Source organism: Lissotriton helveticus, chromosome 5_1 (assembly GCF_964261635.1).
Source record: "Lissotriton helveticus chromosome 5_1, aLisHel1.1, whole genome shotgun sequence".
NCBI classification, from domain to species: Eukaryota; Metazoa; Chordata; class Amphibia; order Caudata; family Salamandridae; genus Lissotriton; species Lissotriton helveticus.
The window spans coordinates 2,008,312,641-2,008,335,098 of NC_136065.1; the positions used below are offsets into that span (position 1 = coordinate 2,008,312,641).

Below are 22,458 nucleotides of genomic sequence, written 5' to 3' on the forward strand. Positions count from 1 at the left end.
AAAAAGGTGGTCTAGAACGGTGCAGATTGACAAGTAAAAACCATCCCTTCCCGACCCCCTCCCCAGCTGACCCACTCAACGCGTCTGCCCCGACTCTCCTGAGTTGTGGCGGCTTTTCAGCGTTCTCCGGGGGCGTCCACCTGTCTGCGAACCAGCGATCCACGTCCTCCCCTTCTGCTTCCTGCTGCGCGACGTCCTCGGTCTTCTCGGTTCTTGAAAACTCCAGTCGGATCTCCATCTTCCTCTCGTGGCTTTCGGCGTCTTCCTGGTTGGTCTCGCAGACCCCGCCTTCCTTGCGCGTCACCTCCCTGAAAGCTGGCTGTCCCGCCTCTTCCGGCCCCCTCCTCCTTTCGTCCGGCCCTCGGGTAGCTGACGTTGTTTTCTGTGGGACGGAGGGAGGTGAGGAGATCAGCTATTTTCCTTCGTTAAAGGAAGGATCGTCGGGAAAAGGCAAGGGTAAGTCCCACTCGTCCTCCATTTTCTCGCAGCGCCCCAGATGGTTTGACTGTCAATTCGGGTCCTTGGTCAGGGGAAAAAAGCGGGGGTCGCAATCCTAGTGGCCACACATTTGCAAGGGAAATCACTAGCGTACACTCTGAGATTGCAGGATGTTTGTTAGCCCTACGAGTGTCCCTCTCCAACCACACATTCACGGTCTCCAACCACACATTCACGGTAGCCTCCATCTATGTTCCTAATGATCACCAGGAGCCCTTTATACGCCAGGCAATTGGCACCGTACTTACATCGTCTGACTCCAATCTCGTAATAGGGGGCGATTTTAACCTAGTGTTAGATGCCTTTATAGATAGAACTCTCCTACGACCAGGGAATACAGGGATGTTTGCCCCACAGGGAACATGTTGGCTAGCGGATGCCGGGTTGACAGACATATAGCTGTCACTTCACCCGACCACACGGTCCTCCTTTTTTTTTTCTTTCAGCTGCTCCCCAATCCTGTGCTAGAATAGACTACTTTCTCATTTCCGCCCACTGTGCCCAAGAGTAACGCAGGCCACCATTGGCCAGCGCACATAATGATACCCCGCAATAGCAACAATAGCAAAGCTCTGGGAGACTCTAAAGGCAGTCATTAGGGGCACGTATATAGCGATAGCAGCCAGACTCCACAAGGAACGTGCACTGAAACGCCCCAGCCTAGAAGGCACTGTGAAAACCAGTGCACAGGCTCACATAAAACTAGACGTCAAATGATCGTAGCGCGAAAACAGCTTCGAGCACTGGATATGGCTACTGCGGAGTATGCATTGTTACAAACGTGACAGAAATTATACGCTCGGGGAACAAGGCTGGGAAGTTGCTGGCACACAGATTGCGTACGCAGCTGCATTCTAGGCGCGTGCAGGGCCTCATAGATGGAGGCCAGCAATACATCACTAGGGACGAGGACATAACGGCGGAGGTTGGCCGTTTTTATGCACACTTACACGGGGCTGATGAGAAATCCCCAGAAGATTGCAGTCCTTACATGGCGCTTGCCCCAATAACACTGCAGGACCCCTCCACAATGCCTCTGGAGAAAGACATAACAGAGCGGGAAGTGATGGATGGAATAGGGAGACTCCAGCTGGAAAAGGTGCCAGGGCAGGATGGGTTCACGACTGTCTTTTATAAACAGTATGCATCACTGCTGTCCCCAGTGCTTGCTCGGCTGTACAACTCATTTAGTGAGTCTGGGGAGGTTACGGAATCAATGCGTACATCAATAATAATGGTGTTGCCAAAGCCGGGAAAGACCCTCAACACTGCATGTCTTACCGTCCCATATCCCTTCTAAATGTGGATGCCAAGGTATTCACAGGGATATTAGCATGCAGGCTGGGTAGATATATGCTGGGTAGATATATGCCGGGGCTGATCGAGCCTGATCAGTCCGGTTTTATACCAGACTGCACTTGCGGGGACAACAATAAACTGCTCTTTCACTTGCTGGATAAGACCCAGCGTTCCCAAAAACCGACTCTGTTTCTGTCGATCGATGCCGAAAATCCCATTGATCGCTTCCATTGGCCATTCTTGCGAACAGTGCTGGAGGCAGTGGGCCTCTGCCCTAGATTCCGACGGTGGATCTGGGCTGTATAAATGGAGCCGAAAGCAATGGTCATGGTAAACAACGCGCAGTCCCCAACCTTTCCCATCTCTAGGGGAACCCGCCAGGGCTGTCCACTCTCCCCACCTGTATTCGCACTCTACATTGAGCCTTTGATGGAACTTATCCCACACCACCCACAAATTGGGAGGCCATTCTTATAAAATAGCCCTATACACCGATGATGTGTTGCTAACCATCACAAAACTGCGTCAATCCCTGTCCCCTCTACTTGAGAAACTTGCAGCATATGGTGACTACAGTTGGCATCGGAATTTCCTTTCCTATGGGCGCAACGGTGAATCCAGTATTTGCTAGTTCACATACTCCCAACACCAAAAGGCTCAGTGACACACAACTTGTCAGAATTTTTAAGGACTGTGAGTTCCCTCATCCAGTCCTGGCATGGGGGGGGTCCCCATTTCTTGGTTGGGACACATAGCAGCGGTCAAAAAGATCTTGTTGCCAAAAATCCTCTATCCTATGCAGGTAATGCCATTGGAGCCACCTGCGCCCACCTTAAAAAAGCTACAAGCTGCCCTTGAGGCCTTCATATGGGACGGTAAGCGAGCCCAGATGGCGAGAGAACAGGCCTATTTACCAATGGTAATCACCTACTGAGGTCTTTTTAGAAATACCAGATATTCAGGGCGCAACACTTGTGAACCGCCAAGTAATGACAGGCACTTGTAAGACAGGGTGTGGGCAATAGGGCGAGTGGTAATACCTCCCAACCACTCCGGATGACCAGAAACTGGTCAGCAATGCATATTAGAAACAATGCCCCTGCACTCACACACAACGATATGGCAACAAATTCAGTGTATGATTGTAACATAAGAAAATGACATATAGTGCATCAATCTAAACAGTTCGTGCAGATGCGTGATTCAATCACAGTTCGTCTCTTGTGACGGGTAAGTCAGTCAAAAGTCTGTAATGGGGGTGTCCATTTTCTGTTTAATGTTCCAATTCAACAAAAGCCAACACGTGTTTCATCGCACGGAACAAATGCGAATCTTCAGGGCTATATAAAAGATACAAAGTCTGTTGGAACTTCACATGTTTCGATTATACTTTTCATAAAAAAAGGGTCTGGGTGACTTTCAGTGTCACCCTAGTTGGCAAAGGCATGCGCAGAAAGTGCTAGTGTGACTTTTTGTGTATGTGGAAAATAAAATAAAAGGAGAAGGGAGAACATCGCTAAGGTGACATTGGTGACAATGTGCTGGTGCTGTGTCTAGTGGCACAAAGTTGTACAAGTTGTAAAGGACAAAGTGACTGATGTGACTAATAGTGCGTTACTTCGCATACATCCTGGCCGGTTGTGCAAGTGAAGTGATGAGACAGGGTGATGTGTGGTATAGAGAGAACGGGGTCCCCAGATTACTGCTAGGTGACATGGTTGAACTTTGTTTAAAGTTGCTCACAACATGACAATGTTAAAAAACTCTTGGCGGACTATTGCTTGGTGCGCGTGGGTAATGGTATTCAAGATCGTTTGTCTATTCTAGTGCGCAGTTGGGATAGTTTTAATTCTATGCGGGTGAACTACCGTTCTGGAAAGCCCGACATACCTGGAGAGAGGCTTTGTAGGTCGGTGATGTCGGTAAGAAGTGGACACAAAAAGACGAGCACGAAGGGACCGGTCAGGGTTAGATCTGTGTTGATCATCAGTATATGGAAGTGAAATAATGGGGAGACAGAAAAAATGGAAGAGAAACGGAGGAAACAATGTCAGAGGTAAAAAAAACTGTTAAACGCTTGTCTGTGTTGTAAGACAAGGAAAAAGAAAAAAAGGGAAAAGAAACTATTTAGAAAAAAACGGGGGGGGGATATCGTTATTAATGCTGGGCTTCTGTAGCATAGCATCCGATCCGGTCCATAGTAAGATACAGTCGTCTATGTAGCGACCCCAGAACAGAATGGAATCTGTAAATTGACTACTGGATGTGCCCCAGAGATGGTCTGCTTCAAAAGCTCCCATGAAGAGATTGGCGAAAGAGGGCGAGAATTTCGAGCCCATGGCTACTCCACGTTTTTGTTGGTACCATTTCTTCTGGAACATAAAGAAATTATTCTCCAAGATCAAACTCATCATAGAGATGAGCATTTGAGTGTGCGACCAGAGAGAAGCGGGCCGTTTGGACAACACTTTAGTGATTGCTTCTATACCCAGTTGTGGATTGATGCTGGTGTAGAGAGAAACCACATCCAGGGTGACTAGTGTGGTGCCTGGTTGCCGTTCTAAGTCCCCTAAAAGGCTGAGAATATGTTTAGAGTCTTGAATATATGAAGGGAGATTTCTTACAAGTGGGCCCAGAAAAATGTCTACATATTCAGCTAATCTCTCCCAAGGACTAGGCACTTTGTGGTTTAAGTGCGCACCCGCCTTGTAACCACACCAACCTCGCTCCTCCCGGTTTCCACCTCACTTGAATCAAACTAAGGTAGGATTTCCGTCAATACCATGCGGCTCGCCTTACCTGTTAGTAGTGGAAGTGTTCGGAATCGTAATCAGAGTAATAAGGTGCGATTTTTGTTCTCTTTTCAGATGTGTTTATCCACACATCGAAGCTTGCAGTCCTTTTTTGCAGTCCTTTTAAACGGCATATGAGTTGTCTTGCCGCCACCTACGATAGTCACCTCCCATAGTGTGCAGCCGTTTTTGATTTATTTAGTTGCTTGGCCGGGTGAGTTCCGTTGGTTACAATATATCATTATATTTCGTACCATGTAAATGTCCAGCATGTGTTTTTAACGCCTGATCACGATAGGACTAGCCTGCACTCACTTTTGGCTCCCGTTATGCTAATCCTACGAGTAATAACTTTTGTTGATATAATGTCAGTTCCGAGCAGACTGGATTGAAGGTTGGCACAACTGCCATAGCCTCGCTTCTCTTTCCCAGCTTATTTTCAGGTCTATGGACTCCACCCACCTGTTTCCATAGTCTCCATCAGAAGCCCAGCATTAATAACGATATCCCCCCCCCGTTTTTTTCTAAATAGTTTCTTTTCCCTTTTTTTCTTTTTCCTTGTCTTACAACACAGACAAGCGTTTAACAGTTTTTTTTACCTCTGACATTGTTTCCTCCGTTTCTCTTCCATTTTTTCTGTCTCCCCATTATTTCACTTCCATATACTGATGATCAACACAGATCTAACCCTGACCGGTCCCTTCGTGCTCGTCTTTTTGTGTCCACTTCTTACCGACATCACCGACCTACAAAGCCTCTCTCCAGGTATGTCGGGCTTTCCAGAACGGTAGTTCACCCGCATAGAATTAAAACTATCCCAACTGCGCACTAGAATAGACAAACGATCTTGAATACCATTACCCACGCGCACCAAGCAATAGTCCGCCAAGAGTTTTTTAACATTGTCATGTTGTGAGCAACTTTAAACAAAGTTCAACCATGTCACCTAGCAGTAATCTGGGGACCCCGTTCTCTCTATACCACACATCACCCTGTCTCATCACTTCACTTGCACAACCGGCCAGGATGTATGCGAAGTAACGCACTATTAGTCACATCAGTCACTTTGTCCTTTACAACTTGTACAACTTTGTGCCACTAGACACAGCACCAGCACATTGTCACCAATGTCACCTTAGCGATGTTCTCCCTTCTCCTTTTATTTTATTTTCCACATACACAAAAAGTCACACTAGCACTTTCTGCGCATGCCTTTGCCAACTAGGGTGACACTGAAAGTCACCCAGACCCTTTTTTTATGAAAAGTATAATCGAAACATGTGAAGTTCCAACAGACTTTGTATCTTTTATATAGCCCTGAAGATTCGCATTTGTTCCGTGCGATGAAACACGTGTTGGCTTTTGTTGAATTGGAACATTAAACAGAAAATGGACACCCCCATTACAGACTTTTGACTGACTTACCCGTCACAAGAGACGAACTGTGATTGAATCACGCATCTGCACGAACTGTTTAGATTGATGCACTATATGTCATTTTCTTATGTTACAATCATACACTGAATTTGTTGCCATATCGTTGTGTGTGAGTGCAGGGGCATTGTTTCTAATAGGCCTATTTACCAATACCCAAGGGAGGGTTGGGTATACCGAATCTAGCAAGATATTATCAAGCGGCACAATTGCGCTACATGGTGGAATGGCAGTGTCCACTGACGGAGAAACACTGGTGTTTCCTAGACCAGGCGGTGGCTGGGATCCACATCTGGAAAACTCCATGGCTCCCGCGCAAACACCGCCCATCGGGGGTCTACATCTCACCTGTGGTTAGGGTGACTATGGGGCTTTGAGATAAGGTGTACTCTTCCAAGCAGTTCTTTACACAGGTCTCACCACTCACTCCAATCATAGGTAACCCAGACTTTTCCACAGGCCAAACAGGAGAAAGCCTTCATATGTTGGCTGGAGCCCAATTGCAAGCGGATTGGAGATTTATTTTACGTGAGAGGCCTGCTGGATATCAAAGCGGTCCAACATGATTTTGGGCTCCCAGACTCCGAATATTGGCACTATCTGGCAGTTCGACACTGGATGACTCTTCCCTATATTAGGCCACATGCCATCAAGCGAGTAACATAATGCAAGCGCTGGCTTTTGTCCAGAAAAGACGACTCCTGCATTTTGTCCGACATATATTCCTTTCTAAACACCCAGAGCGCCCCCTTGCAAACACCGGCTAGGAAGAGCTGGGAGCTAAAGTGCGAGCGCAGATTTACCGACAAGGAATGGACAGACATCCGACACCGCTCATGCACCTCCGCCACCAGCGCTTCAGGCAAGGAAACACTCTTAAAGCGCGCCCATTACTGGTACTACCCCAGCTCATCTGGCTCAATGGCAAAAAGGAAGAGAGGACACATGCTTAGCAAAATTGCACCTAACCAGGTACACTCACCCACCTGCTATGGCACTGCCCCAAGTTCCACAGATATTGTAGGAGGGTCCTGGCAGACATCGATCAGATGTTCTATACAGAAATACTCCGCTTTCCTAGCGATGTCCTGTTAGCACTACCCAATACACAAACGTACCCATTACATTCTAATAAAGGGAAGGCTATCACCTTAGCACTAAGCGGCAAAGCAAGTCCTGTTATCAAAATAGGGCACTGATATCCCAATGCATGCAGACTGGCTACACAAAGTCTGGGACTTATTGGTAATGGAAAGATTGACAGCGGTCATCAGTCATACCCTACCCAAGTTTGAGAAAAGATGGGGAACATATAAAACACCTCTCAGGAGTATACCAGGAACTCGCATGTCCAATATATTTGCGAATATTGCAGATTACGACCACCACCTCTAAGGACGATTCAGGAAAAGAGGAAGAGTGATGACCTATTATCAATGTGAAATGAGCATGATTTGTTCTTCTTCTTTAGTTATTGTTTATTGAAGATGTCTGATTATGTTTCTTCGTCCTCCCTCTTTTTTACTTATCTCCTCCTTAATTTCTGCTACTTCGCCGGCCAATGGATGTAGACGAAGGGATTTGTAAACAAACTTAATAAAACGTTACAATCCTAAACTGAAGTGCATTTACCAGGATGCTAACGGGTGAAATGTGCTGGGAGGTGAAGCAGTGTGCTCCCATCTCCCTTCTGTTTAAAAAGGCTCCTTTGAGCCACTGTGCTGACGAGCTCTTGGAGATGCACCTGTGCGCCAGGGAGAGGTATGGAGAACTGAGAGGATTGTGGCAGCTTTCTCAGCAACCTCATAATTTTGTTTTTTTATCTCTACTAATGAAGGATAATATCCAGACACACACATGTCTAGAGATTGACAGCACTAATCTGCACCAACTTTAGTGAAAACTTCAATAAAAACTCAAGTAGGCATTTAAACTGAACTGCATTTACCAGGATGCTAAGGGGTGAACTGTGCTGGGAGGTGAAGCAGTGTGCTCCCATCCCCCATGTTTTGATTGGATAACTTTGTATTCGCCCACTGCTCACATTCGGGAACTGAGTTTTTTTGTTTCATCACGTAAAGTGCATGTATTTTCCATCTCTCTCCCTCAGTGCTACTTTCTCCCCCAAACACCTGTTCCATGAGCCGTTTGTTGGTCCACACCCTCTAAGCTTTTATTTCTGCCAGCCTATGACTAAAGAGCAGACTTTAAGGATTGTTTTTGTTTTGCCTCTTGCAATCTATACATTGCATGAAAGCATAGACTTAGGCTCACACAGGCTTTGATGGCCCTAGGGAAGGCCTGGTTGCTGCACTCACTTAACTGGAGTTGGAGGCAGAAGGTGTACTTGGGATGACTGAAAAGGAGATGTTTCTTCTCCTGTATGTCTATAAATCTACTTCCTGTGCTACCGCAACAGCTGTTTGTTTAAATTCTGTCCTGTGTAAAGTAAATTGGGACTTGGAAAGTGTTTATGCTTGAAGTCTGACACGTTTTAAAATATTTTTTAAAAATCTTTTTAAGATTCCTGACTGAAGAGTATTTGAAAAATAAGCAATGCCATTTATATAAATTGAACATGTTGAGTTCAGTGTACAGTTCTGAGATACGCACTTCCTTTTCTTCCAGTATGTTTTACTTTTTTTTAAACTAGGCTTTACAAATACGTCTCGGAAAATCCAGTAAGTTGGCACTAACATTATATAGGGGGGGGGCTAATTTACATTGCCAATGTTTTTTTTTTCCCACATAAAAAAGTATTTACATTTTTTTTATTTTAAATTTACTGATCCAAGTGGTGTCTGCCTTCTTGGATTTATACAAAACAAAAATAGGAAAAATGCACTTGCGTCATTCTGTAGGCATGCATGTATGGTGACGCATGTGCATGCCTACAGAAGGATGCGACCAGCCACTGCCATATTATCCTGCCTTTATTTCTCATGTTTTTCGAGGGCACATTGTGTGCAATGTGATGGATGATGCTTTTCTTCAAAAGCCATTTCGCGCTTATGTATTTATATCAACGTACAAGATCAACGTCCAAGATCGACGTCAATCAGTGATACAAAGCATTGCTAAAATCACTGGGTCCACATCCAATATCAGGGATCAGATATTTAATTATCAATCTCTCTGATCCTACCCTAGACTGGCTGAGCTCACCAGGCTCACTTTACCTACTTCATAGACTCTCTAATATGTATGTAGCTAATAACCAGTTAGCAGAACAGACTCTTACAACTATTTTCTTCTGTCCTATGCCCACACTGGACGCTGGGGTCTGGTATATTACCCAGAATTGCATCCATATATTTCTACTAGGCCTGGACGGAGTTCCACAAAGTGGCCAGAAAACTCTGCCGTGCTACGCGGAGTTCCGCAAGTGCCAAAGTACTTTACGTTGCACCGGTTGCGTTGATTTTTAGCGCCAGGTGTTTGTCCCTCATTGTAAAATCAGAGTGAAAGGGGCAACGCGCAGCGCAAGGTGCTGCTTTCTCTGCCTCTTGAGTAGATGTTCTATTTGAGCTGCTCGAGAATAAATAGAGTTCGAAACGCGTAGACCGGATGTTCATTATGCCATAAGATTAGGATTTAATAAGATTCTGTATAAACGAACTAAAAAACATATGAATTATATATCTATGGCAGCATTGTAATCACAGTGCATGATTTTTTCAAAAATTTTGTTGATTCATTGTAAATATTGTGGTGTCTATTGGAGTGTATGGAATTGTATGCAAGCGGTTCACACACAAGTGGTTGTATGAATGAGAGAAAGGGAGTGTTTTAAGATATGAAAATGTTTTTAAAAAAAAATTTCTTGTATGTTTTGTATTGTATTTGAACTGAACAAATGTTTTTCGCAAAAAGATTAACAAATAACCCTATGAAGTAAAAAGGAAATAAAAAACCTAGATTGATTCAAGGAAACGAGACCCCCTCGCTTTATGTTTTAATCGAAAGTGAGACAACCAAGTTGATGGTGAAATAGTGTTGGCAGCATTGGCATGTTGGTGATTATATTACTATTTGAGCTGCAGCATCCTCAGCGTGAATGGAAGGTTTCTCAAAGCGAGCGGTAGCGACCATCGGCGACCGCCTGTGTTGAGATATCTCGCCTGGAGGAAGGTTTTCCTCGCTCTCCAAGTTAACTTTAGTGAGGGAGGCAAAAACCTGCTCTGCAGACCAGAGGTTTTTGGACCTCCGCCCTCTACTCTGATTGGGGAAAAACTCTGCGAGCGAAGCGGAATTTCATGCCCATGCCTAATTCCTACACCTGTTTCGTCACACTGACAGAAGTCGACCTACTATTGTGCTTTGGATGCATAATTTTACAGAATGTCCCATTAAGAAACAAAACACGTGTTCACTGTTCTGCTAAGATGTAAAGATTGACAGTTCTGCTAGAATGAGCAGATTGCTTGGTTAAATCGATTAATAGGTCAGCAAAGTCTTTAGACCTGATTTAATTTGTGTGTTTCGGAGACTGGGATTGTCATGAAATATTGGCGTGCTTTATCATGTTGAAATATTGATCTTTGCTACCATCATCAGAAGTTCAGTATTAACAGCAAAAACTCGAGAGCTAGTGACCTCAGTTTTTTCGTTTTCCTTCTTCTATTAGTATCAAGTTGCCTAACTAAAGTATCTTCCTATTCCCATGAGTGACTATAGGATAGAAAGGGTATCAGTTGTAACCAAAACTGGGATCCTTATTGAAGCTTCAGCTTGCATAGTCCCAAGTACTGACTCTTTAAACAACTTCTTCAGTGAATAAAGCACATCAGCGGTCCCCCCTCCCCTCCCAGTCTGTTTTACAAGATTTGGGATTGTTTTCAGAATGTCTTGCAGTGCTGAGTGGGTCATAGAATTTCGACAAGGGTCTGTGTTTGTAAATGCTTTGCTACAATCTCTCCTCTTGACTTTATGGAATACTCACTTCTTCCCTCTTGCAAGCAGGTAAAGAAAGTTTGCCAAGGCTTTCATTATCAATTGGCGGGGAACGGGGTGGGTTGTTGATTTTTTTTTAATACCTATTCCATGTATGGGCTGCCATACCTAATTTTATTAACATGAAATAGCTTTCAAAGTACTACTGAGAGGGGTTATGCTCCACCTATATGTTGTTTGCAGCGAGTACAGTGTCTGGGCCAACGTTTTATGCAACCACTGAAAAGAGTGCTTCAGTTGCACTTTTTGGCTTGAGGCAAAGCTTAAACACCAAACGGTAGAACTGAGTTACAGACCATATCTGTTTAGGATGAAATGTTATGTTAAATGCAATAAGCCTCAGCGGAGGAGTAGCCGCTGTGTAGAATTATGCGAAAATCACTGCTGGCGCACAATCGCATAATTCCAGTGGTCCTCCTTAAAATACGGTCACTGTTCTAGAAACACAGTATTTCATTATAGTGATATAAAGCATGGCTAATATGGCTTTAGGTTTGTTAAATGCATTTTATGTGGAATACATTTTATAAGGAGCTTTTATCTGTCCCTAGGAGTACCGCAAGCAAACCCATCCAATACGATCTTGGACGCAGATCTATTGATCTTATAATTCTGCGTCCGCTTCTTTATTGGGCCCGCCTGTGGCGCACACCAGAGCTAAAGAGCTACGCTGACGGCCTTAAAGAAGTTATGAATTTGCAGGGGTCTTACAAAATTGCTTGGCTCTCCAAAGTGAAGGAGCTCCTAATGGCCATTGGCCTGTGGGTTGTATGGGAATCCGGTGCTTCAATATCTAAACTAGAGATCAAGCGGGCATACTGGTTGTGGGTCGACGCCCAAGAATCTAGAGCGGATAATCTAGGTAGACTCACAGACGAGTTTCGTCTGCACAAGACAGTACCCTTGCTTGAACCCTATATGGACTTCATTAGAAAACCTAAAGATAGGGCCTTATATATCCAGTTTAGAACGGGAACACTACCAGTCCGTGATCGCACCTCTAAATGGAAACCCCCCCATCAGACACCTGCCACCTGCCCACACTGCAGTGCTGAATTGGAAACCATCCCACATGTCTTTTTTGTCTGCAGTGCCTACAACAAGCCTAGATCCAAATGGCTAAAACCAGTCTGTCGCCCACTCAAGACTAGAGGCTATGCCCCAGCGTTAAGAATCTTACAATCTGATCCTAATACAGTACTGGCCTGTGGGGTAGCTAAATTTCTCAGCTGGGCGTGGGTGATTAGATTCAAAGCTATGCGATGAATTTTTCTCTGGCGGTCTCCTGTTATTTTTCTTCTTAACTAACTCAAAGCTGTAAATGGTTTAATGATGTTTTATCCTGTCTTTTAATTATTTATTAAGTGTTTTAATTAATAACATGAATTGTATTTTTATTGTTCTGTGCTTTTAAGATATCTCTATATCGAATAAAGCTTTGATGATGATGATGGAATAACAGGATTGTAGTACACACGTTTAGCCAGTAGCTGCATGTTAGCTATGAGATGTGATGAAGCAGATAACATTTAGAAGTTTGAAATATACATGCAAGTGTAAGGCCTGGATTACCAAGTACCAACATCAAGAACTTAATACGTGCTCAGAATAAAGTATACATTTTTGTCAGGACAGTTGGTCATAAAGTGGGGCTTAAGCACAAAAGAGTGTTGTGTAGTTCCTAGGAGTCCCCTAGGATCTGCACATTTTGAATGACCTAAACTGAGGGCTTGGTGTCCCAACAGCTTCCGGACACCCCCACAGGATACGTCAGACCAGCTAGCTCTACAGTGTGTCACAAACAAGGTTGTAGACTAACCTTGAAGCCAGATACAGCAGAAGCGATGCTAGTTCTCACCTTCCCTATATGTGGCACCTCTCCAGAGCCAAATATATATATGTGTATATATATGCTCTGCAGAGAGAACCCCACACCGGGAAAGGGAAAAAGTGGAGAAATAAAATATAACTGACTGGCAGCCAGAAACCTACAGCCTGGGTTCAAAGTAGAGAGTAGACCCTCTTAGTCTGCTTTTCAGGCTCCTGCAGAAAAGACACAATGACGGGTATGAAATATTCCCCCCCTGACCCCTATAAGTAACGTGTATCTATATATATGTGCATACAAATATTCACTCACTGTGTAGGGCTGCCACAATCATCCTGAATCCCACAACCATCAAAAAAGGAAAAAAGAAATCAAAGGCAAAAGAAAAGAATAGTTCTGGTACAGTAGTCCTGGATCACTGTTGATTTGGCTATCAGATCATCTCAAAAGTTTATGTCACAAAGTTACTTATCTGCAGCTGTTGGTCCTGCTGGATAGTAGTAATCTGGCTCGCCAATAACCAACAAAAGACAATGTCTGGCAGCGGGATGTCGAGTTCAGAAGTATTCCATCCGAGCCTCTCAACGACTCTAAATCAAGGTCACCCAGCAATTTCAGTTCGAGAACTCCTCTTCCGCTTCAGATCCGGTGAGGACGACGTATGAACAAAATAATCTGCACACACTAGTTAGGATCACTAGCGTTGCAAAACCAAGGTGTGCCGAGTCACGGGTAATCCCGTTTAACAAGCGAGGCAGAGCCGCGTCCGCTCACACTGCTCCCAGCGCGGCACTCGCTGGTCTACCACAGCGAAATACGGGACTAAAACGCTCAGCGCGTTTAGAGTAGATTCCAAAAGGTGGCAGTATTTCCAAAGGTTTCCACGGCCTCAGCCAAGGCCAACGAAGAACAAACACACTCTGTTAGGGCAACCGACAAGGGGGGTGCAAGAAAGGCAAAAATAACGGCTTCTCCTCAGGTCCACAGGTGACAAGCCCCGATCAGCTCCAGAGGAGGAGCATAAGTAGGAAGTGAGAAAGATCGAGTGGAGGGAGAGACAGAAAACAGACCATTCTGCAGGCATTCTGGGATACGTAGTCATGTATCCTAAGTGGCAGTGTGTGTGACACAGTGCCACTACCACCCTCTGTATTTTACAGTGGTGTAGGTAGTTTCTGGCAACCACTGAACATGACAAGCCTGATTCCTCAAGGATCGTGGAAAATAGTACAGTACGTTTCGCTCAGACACTTGTGCTTGCTTCGTCTCCGAAAATACACAGGATGGCGGTTAGAACATTTCAATAAATATTTATTGGTCCACCGACAGCCTTGGGTAAAACATATTTGCTGCAACAATCAGGAAACAGAAGCATACAAAAGAAATTGCTAGTACCAAAATAGTGAATAGTAGATACATTTCTACCATAGTGCTAATAAAATGAACAGAAACAGTTCAGATAAAAACAGTAGCACTTGCACATTCCTAAACTGCATGCCCTAAGAAATTTGTAAAAATGTACCTAGCCTAACCTGGATGTGTAAGTGTATGTGTGTATCGCTATGTGTAACTGTAGCCAAGAAATCCCACAGGGATGAACCAGCCCCCTCACCTGATGGTTTAGAACAAAGGACCCCGTCTTTGTGTCGAGGATGACAACCCGCAAGGGATGTCAGACTGCTGTATGTCGAAGATTCGGCATGCAGGGACCCTGTCTCCGCTTGGAAGGAGTTCTCCTCTAATTTGTAGGGGGGACTGAGGGTCTTTTTATACTGAAGTGGTCACTCCAGGGTTTTTTCTAGAATCGATATGTGTTTGAAACAATAAATGGATGTTTTGCAAACCATCATAAATGTTTTGAAAACAATCGCCAATGCTTTTCTAAACAAGTGCGATCATGCACAGCTGGCTGTTGGCCAAGGATGAAAAAAGTGGTGACCCTTATACAGAATAAATCTGCCGTGCCTAGGGGCATGTTTATGTACGTCAGGTACCGGGATTCAGATAGAAGATTGAGAGTCTGGTGTCGAAGAGACAAGAGCAGGCTATTGGGTAAAAAGTCACCTGTTTAGAATCGTTCTAGTCATGTGGATGGGATAATGTATGTAAAATGGGGTATACATCAATGAGACTATCCTAAAAGACATGACAAGAGTACTAGTTTGCAAATAGTCGGGTGTCCATGTATAAAATCACCCAATTATGTAAGAGGATAGCGTAAAATAAAACACTTCGCATAAGGCAACATTTGTTAAACTAGCAATGGATCACCTAATGGATGTGGATTGGCAGATGACATTTACTGGTTTGAGGTATATGTAAGTAAGTTAGCACCCACGATGTAACCTGGATGGCCAAGTACTAACATCAAGATATCAATCAAATAGAGCAGTGATTTGCTTTAAGCATAGCCGTTCACACAAGTGGGATGCAGGAGCAAAAGAAGACCGGGTAGCAAGTCAGGATATAGGTTTCTCCAATAGAAGGGTCTTGAAGAGGAATTTGAAGCTTTGAACGGAGAGGGCATTTTTAGGTCTTGCTAAAGACCGTGCATGTGCAATTATTATTTTATAGTGGGCTTACCATTGGTTAGCTTCATTGTTACTCTCATTTTGTTCTTATTTGTTAGCTGTGTGGACTTTACTTCCAATTCTTGTGTTTGACCAGCCCCTGGAGCACGGACCCATTACTATGTCCTTCCACTGCTTACCTTTTTAGGGGCTACTCTACTGAAGCACATGTATTTTTCCACAGTCACCCTCATGTGCTTTCTCTTCCCGCTTTGCTGCGCTCTGTGAGAGAGGATAATCTACTTTTTGGAATGCCATTAAGAAGGGAGGCATAATAATCCAGATTTGAGATTATGAGGGCATCTCCTGCCAGCTTTCGGTCATCAAAGAGGGAAGAATATGTTTGAGCTTCTTGAGTTTGTGATGATGGAATCTGGCAGTTTTAGCCATGGATTGGATCTGTGTTTAACCTGGAAGTCAAGAACGAATTTCGAAGACTTGGCAAAGGTAGCCAGTTGTTCTTGTAAACCATATTACAGTGGGGAAACAAGCATCTTGGCATTGTAAATGACAAAATGTTTATTTATGTGTTGGTTTTGAAAACAAATAAATAAATGACATTGTCATTTACAATGCCAATAGCTTAATCTCTCGCAAATGACACACACAAACACACAGAGCCCTACACACACACACACACACAGCTACACACACACAGAGCTACACAGACCCAGAGCCACACACAGCTACACGCACACAAACACACACCGAGCCACACACAGAGCCACACACACACAGAGCCACACACACACACACACACACACAGAGCCACACACACACAGAGCCACACACACACAGAGACACACACACACACAGAGACACACACACATACAGAGACACACATACAGAGACACACACACAGAGCCACACACACACACAGAGCTACACACAAACACACACCGAGCCACACACAAACACACACAGAGCCACACACAGAGCAACACAGACACACACAGAGGTACACACACACACACACACACACACAGAGCTACACACACACACACACAGCGCCACACACACACACAGCGCCACACACACACATGGCACAAACCCCGCAGACCCCAATGATGGGGAATGGCACATCCAGGAACCTGCTGCGGCCAACTTGGTATAGAAGCTCTACCCCGCAGAAACCCATCAAGAGGTGCTGGCAGGGCAGAAGGGAAGGGCAGAGCCTTACCCTTTTCAATAAAAAAAAATCTGTACCGACTGCTTCCGGCCTCTCTTTGTGTTTTTGCTTCCAATATCCTTTGAAAAGAACAACGCTTTCCCCGCAGTAAACACAGCGACATTCCCTGTCAGAAGCAGGAGCGGGTGGGGGAGTCGCCTACCTGCTCCCTGAGAACTTTACTTTCTACTTTCTACTTGCACAAGTGCCACCATTGTTCTTGTGCTGGAGTATCTGCCATTTATTGCAGTATTATACCTCTACAGTGCTTTAAATGGAAAAAAATAAGTGCAGGTACTCACCAAAAGGAGCAGTGGGCGGAGTTTAGGGCTGGGCTAAGGGGGAACAAGGGGCGGGGTTAGCTTTTTGACCGTGCCAATGTTGTATGCACGAAATCTGCATGCATTTTATCACCCGCCTAAGGATTACATGCTGCTTCAGCCTGCCTTAAATCGAACCGGTGGCCTACAGCCCACTGAGCCATCTGTCCTGTACTGGTACTCTTTTGTAACATGCACATGTCACTTTTCTCTTGGAACATACTGTTTGCTACCTCTTACATTTTGTTTGCCCTCGATACTTGTGCAAGTGCCACCATTGCCTCAAGTAACGTTTGTTCTTGTGTTTGAGTGTCTCCCATTTATTGCAGTATTATACCTCTATTTGTAATTTGTACACTTTTGTAACCTGCACACATCACTTTTTCCTCCTGTAATTTATCGTTTGCTACCTCTTGCATTTTGTTTGCTCACAATTGTCACGATTGCCTCATGTAACTTAACGTTTGCTTTTGTAATTTGTTCACTTGTAATTTTCTCCTCATGTATCATTACTGTTCCTATTTTGAAGCGCTCTGACACCTTCGGGTAAAGTCCGCGCTATATAAAAATGCATAAAATAAATAAAGAAGTCTCTCCTGGAACATTTGTAAACCGGAGTTAGGGCCAGAGCTGACAACGTCTGTACTGGGGAACCAGGTGCCAATCTCCACATTTTTGATTGGTCTTAAGGTCTGTCCAAGGTCGACGAAATAGAAATCAGTGAGTGTGGAAGTGTGCAAGAAAGCAATTCAGATGCGTGGCGACTGTAAAAGCCTTCCCATACGTTCTTTTGTTATGTCCGGAATAGAACCTCCCACCGCCACCCATTAGTTTTTACAGCCCCCTCTTAGCCCACTGTGAAAGATCTTTGGATAAGCAAATGACTCAGCAGACACACCCCTGCTCTGATTTAAAAAGCCGTTCACGCTGGGTCCTGGTAACGAGCTCCTTTGATTCCGTGCAGTGCTTGAAAGGTGCTGCAGTAGTATAAGTTGAGGGATAAAGGGAGCGCGCTGCCTCAGTTAAAGTCAGATCCCTATGAGTACCAGTACTCTCTTTCTTCTAGAAAAAAGTGCCGGTCCTCAAGGGAAGAAAATGAAGAAGTGCCGGTACTCAGTACCGATGAGTACCGGCCCATTTAAAGCACTGTACCTCTACTTGTACTTTGTACGCTTTTGTAACCTGCACGCATCACTTTTTCCTCCTGGAATGTACCGATTGCTACCTCCTTGTATTTTGGTTGCTCACTATTGTCACTTTTGTCTCATGTAACTTAACGTTTGCTTTTGTAAATTGTTCACTGGTAATTTCCTCCTCGTGTATCATTACTGTTCCTATTGTGAAGCGCTCTGACACCTTCGGGTAAAGTCCACGCTATATATAATCGCATAAATAAATAAATAAACATCAGTCGGTATTGTTTCAAGACCACCTCCTAGCTCATAGGGTCTCTTGTTTTAAAACGTCCTTATTTGCAGGTTCAATGGTATAAGCACACATCAATACGGAAACAACAACTTCCTATACATAGAGCAGAAAATCAAGTTGGCGGATATGCGCTGACAACTTTCGATGAAGAGTCGCAGTCATTCAAATTATACAGTTGATAGCTTTTTTCTAAAATGGTGCAGCTTTGGGTGTCCTCTAAGGTCTACAGGCATGTCTATCCAGGGCCTGCTGGCAGTAGCATGGAGCGTTGTACGTCAAATTTATGATGCAATAGTGTATGCTTGTTGGTGCACTCGCGTGAGGTCGCATTTGGGTCCATTTCAGGCCGCGCATGTGCATTTCTAAACTTGACTCGAAGTAAGTAAAGTTAATTAATTAAAAGTAGTACTAACTTGAACTACTACTTCAGAGACTGTCTCTGTCTGCACTGGTCCCGGTCCGGCGCGGCTACTTCCTCTCTGTTGCCATCTTGCCTCACTGCCAGCCGGCCTCACTCCATCTGCAACACTCAGCGAAGCTGTGGTAGTCAGTGTGGGGAACTTTAAGTACACCTGGGCTGCTCCTTACTCCCTCCGCACTCGGTGCCAATGGCCTGGGGCAGCTACTCACTGAAGTAGCCCTGCCGATTGGTGTTGCCCCCACTGACTTCACCTTGGCACCAGCCGGCCGGCCATGCCCTGATCACGAGCACTCTGCGCAGCAGCAGGAGGCGCCACCGAATTCTAAGGGCGCGCCTGGGCAGCTCTGCATTCCTTCTGAGAGCAGTGCCGGCAACCTGGGGTACCCATTCCCCAATACAGCTTCTTATTTCGGCACAGCACTGTAGCCTTCACTCCAGCGCAATTTAGTAGAGCTGCCGGCCGCCCTCCATCCACAAGCAGTCGACACTGCCGCGGCAGGCGCCTTAGAATTCAGCAGATGCCTCAGGGCAGAGCCACACACATTCCACACCCGATGCTTCTGATTTGTGGTTTCCGCTCCCCCGCAAACCGCTGATTTACTTTCCGGTGCACCATCTTGGACATGCCCCCACAAAGAGCTGTTTATTGGCACCAAGTGTACTGAACTACTCCACACTAGAATCGGGACACAAAAGTGCACCTTAGCACGGGCAAACTCAGAAACCTCAATCACACAGAAGGCAATAATCCAACAAGACTTTTGTCCTCCCAAACACAAGACTGCATACTATCAAATAAGCGCTCGCCATTTGGATCTAAGCCCCGTCCTTTTCAGACTGGGGGCATGTTTTTCTTTCGCCCCTCTTCTCCATTGGCTGGAATATAAACAACGGGCGTGTTTTTGACTGTTGTTGTTTACATTCCAGCCAATGGAGAAGAGGGTAGAAAGAAACAAAATAACACGCACCCAATCCGAAAAGGACTGGGCTTAGATCGAAAGAATGTTGTCACTGGGACCTCTTCTCCAATGGCTTGCCGCCGTTTAGGAGGCCAGCCAATGGAGAAGAGGGGCGGGTCTTAACCTCGCTACTCTGAGACATTAAATCTCACCAGCGAGACTGCGCATGTGCGCAGCCTACGCTAGCCGAGACCTAAAAAACTATCATACCCTCAATGAGGATGTGCTCTTCCATCACAAAATCCACTTGAAAGCATGTCTTGGAGTCTTTTGCCTTCACTAGAACAGAGGCATTCACTTCTTTGAAATATTCCGCCACACTTCATGTTTCTCAGCTAGTTCCTACAACTGTTTATAATGACCCTTTCTTAGAATATCCTCTGAAATGCGCACAGCCAGATTAACTTTAATACTGTCAATTTCTTTTCTCTTTTGATAAATCTAATTGATAATTGTTTTGTGAGCTTCAGCATTTGTGACCTGGAGTTTAAAATACAGAACTACTCCTTTTTTTTAAACATGTTTTAAACCCATTTAACATCGAGCTTCTTCCGGTGGTTCAGTACGTTACACCATGACTTGTTCCTCAGCTCCAACATAATTTAACAGAACTTTCTTAATTTTAAATTTGTAGTTAGGTCACTCAGTCTTTTACATAGTTAAGGAAAATATTTCTTCTTAAACCATTAATGTTTTTGTTCTCCCAATTCTTGTATCGGTCCCATGTCGAATTTAAAAGAGGAATGGTAGTCCTTTTTGCCCCAGGATTTTTTGTAATATCTTTTAATACGTCACGGTTGGGGATGATTATCACTGCTGCATTGAGACACTCGGAGCAATATTTGATCATTTTGATCATGGGCTTTATCCCGGAGCTCTAGCTCCTTAGGGTCAGGAACATCAGCTTGAGTCTTAGGCCTGCTGTGATCTGAGCAGGGTATGAAAGAGGGTCACTTGATACCGTCTGTGCTATTACTATGCTAATATCATAAGACACTAGTAATACAGTATTTTGGCGACAGAAGCTGATTGTTTACAGTGTTTCGAAGTAGCAGGCCTATGTCCGTAAGCTGCATGCAGGTGCTTTGTTTTTGGCCTGCTTAAGTAGTTTGAACATAGGAGTAAATGTTGCTACAAGTCATTACTCAGAATTTCATTTTCACTCACCAATTTGTCTTATTTCTTTGCTGTTTAGGTTTTCAGAATTTTTGAAAAGTAGCCTAAACCTGAACCATGGCTGGAAAAAAGAGGAAGTCGGCAGAGCCCTCTGAGGGAAGTCCAAGGAAAAAATGGGGTATGTTCTGTTCTTTTCATGCCTTTGCAGAGTCTTTAGAGGGCGTTTCAGTGAAGAAAATACCCTGCAGTGTGTCTTTAGAAATGTCTTATGTTACTATGCACTAGTTTGTAATTCACATCCCCGCTTTGCCAAATTACCACTGCTAATGGCTAGTGCTGAACATATGATACTGCGGTGTAAAAGCACATAGCACTCAAATTGAGCTTTGGTATGTCCAGCGAAGAAATGTTCACATTACCTGAATGAAAACACGTATTTTATGTGTTTAAACAAAACCACACATGCAATAGAAGCAAACAATGACTGTTGCAGCCTAGATGGCGTGTAAGTTAGGAAATTGATGATTATTCTGTTTGGATGATCCCACTGCTGCTTAAAATGATTCAATGAACTGGTATATGGATCACCTAAATCACTACAAAATATGTGTACCCTAATTAAAGAAATATTAGGCTGCTAAAGGAAAACACAGCATTTAGGAAATCCACAAACGGCTGAAATTGATCAAATCTGGGGTATAGTAGTTCAATCAACTGGATCAGTCCATATTAAGTTATTAAGTTGACATTTCAACACCTATAGTTGACTTGACCAGGCTCATCAACGGGACCAATTGTGAAAAAACATTTGGGAGAAAGCAACCAAAATGCTTCAACTAAAGAACACCAAAAGTGATTAAAGGAAGATAATGTGTTTCTGCCACAAGGACCAGCTCCACCTGGGATAATGGTAGAAGAATATTGCAAAAGGCCAACCATCAAGAGACCGGAAGGTATATAATACATGGCTGCAGAAACCAGCATGCCTAGAACCACTGAACTGTTCCAGCTGCAAAAACACGCAAGCAGGAAAAGGGGTCCCTCCTTTTGATGGCAGCATATGGGAGGACGTTGAGTATCCTATCAGTTAAGGAGGGAGCGGTAGCCTGCCTAAGCGAATGCTGCTCACCGGGGCACATGAAATGTAAAATGTCAACAGAGATTGCTGCAGACATGGGCACGGCATCAGAAGAATGCAAGTGTCTGCCAGGGCATAAGACCTGGTGTCAATCTAAACGTATGTCTATATTATCCAGGTTCTAATGCTTATAGGATTGACCCTGTCAATTGTTACATACCCATTTACTTTCAGGCAATTGTTTTTCATCCATTGAGCCACAGCAGTTAGACCAGGCTAACTGCTGTTGCTAATAATTTGTGTCATTGCCATAGGAGAATAAAGTAATGCCAAAAGCCTCCATTATGTCCCCCAACGGCGTATATTTTTTATAAAGCGGGGGCTCAGGGAACAATCCTGGGTAACCCCAAACTGCATAATGCAGACAGAGGATGACATGGAATTATAAATGTTCGAAAAGGTACAACCATGCACAAAAGAGCAAAATGATTGCAAGCCTGTGCACCTGATGCTGCTTTACGCAAGTCTACTGAGAAGTATGGAATGGGAGACCGTATCAAACGCCGCTCTTAAATCAGAAGAATCAGCGCGACA

General features: G+C 44.4%; 1 protein-coding gene across 2 annotated transcripts in view; it reads left to right on the forward strand.

The window, feature by feature from the left end:
• The first annotated feature begins 324 nt into the window (after positions 1 to 324).
• Positions 325 to 22,458, forward strand: part of LOC144756171 (E3 ubiquitin-protein ligase TRIM39-like) — a 91,830-nt gene continuing 69,696 nt past the window's right edge. The window contains exons 1-2 of one of the 2 annotated variants that reach the window (XM_078645751.1): positions 325 to 456; positions 20,866 to 20,964. In XM_078645751.1, coding sequence (XP_078501877.1) covers positions 20,904 to 20,964 — 61 coding nt within the window. In that variant the 5' untranslated portion in view covers positions 325 to 456; positions 20,866 to 20,903. The remainder of the gene's footprint in view (positions 457 to 20,865; positions 20,965 to 22,458) is intronic. The other variant, XM_078645752.1, reaches the window with a different exon arrangement.